This window comes from Eimeria mitis, genomic scaffold, assembly GCF_000499745.2.
Source record: "Eimeria mitis Houghton genomic scaffold, Emh_scaff2918, whole genome shotgun sequence".
NCBI classification, from domain to species: domain Eukaryota; phylum Apicomplexa; class Conoidasida; order Eucoccidiorida; family Eimeriidae; genus Eimeria; species Eimeria mitis.
Window position 1 is genome coordinate 5,113 of NW_013571258.1, and position 742 is coordinate 5,854.

Here is a 742-nt window from a genome sequence, read left to right on the forward strand (position 1 = left end):
TGCAGCAGGCTGGACGTGACGAATGGCTGAGACCTCTCTCGTGGAGTAGGGAGAATCATAAAACGCCAGAGGCAGATGCTCCGCAGGCTGTACCCTGTACTCGGTTCTGTATCCTCTGTGGCTGCTGTTTGTGTGTTTCAGCAGTCTAAGAAAAGAAGGCCCCTGCAGAAAGCTGCTGCCGGTTGCCGTGCTGCTGATGCTGCCTCTGGTGGTACTCAAGGAAGGGTAATGCTGCTGCAGCTGCTGCTGCTGCTGCTGCTGCTGCAGCGGATGCTGCTGCTGCTGCTGCTGCGAGGAAGACAGCGGGGCCAGTAAGAAATGCAGGGAGAGCCACCATCGGCTGCCCCCCGCGAAAGGGCCTCCTCTCCAGGCGGGGGGGCGCCAGCTGTAGTCAGTGAAAGCGACAGAATTATGCGGTGATATGCAGCTCATAAGCAAACAGAATAAAAAGAATTGAAAGAAAGAAAGCGGAAATTTATGCAGAAAAGATGAATTTCTCTCACACCCGCCGAGGCGGCTGCGTTGCTGCGTCGATGGCTCTCTGGCTCTGACCCTGTAAGATGCAGCAGTTTTTGGTGGAAACCTCGGATAAATTAAAGTCATTTCGGTTCTTCATTTCATTCTGAGAAACAAAAGAAGAAAAAAACCACTCAAACGCAACCACAAGCCCCCTAATCACCGCAGCTACTACGCGGCGGCGGAGGGTTGCTGCTGCTGCAGCTGCTNCGCAACCACAAGCCCC

General features: G+C 54.3%; 1 protein-coding gene across 1 annotated transcript in view; it reads right to left on the reverse strand.

The window, feature by feature from the left end:
- EMH_0060290 (uncharacterized protein) overlaps nucleotides 1-59 on the reverse strand; it is a gene marked incomplete at both ends in the record, with an annotated part of 3,363 nt that extends 3,304 nt beyond the window's left edge. Inside the window, one exon of the mRNA XM_013497776.1 lies at nucleotides 1-59. Coding sequence (XP_013353230.1) covers nucleotides 1-59 — 59 coding nt within the window.
- Between the last annotated feature and the right edge of the window lie 683 nt (nucleotides 60-742).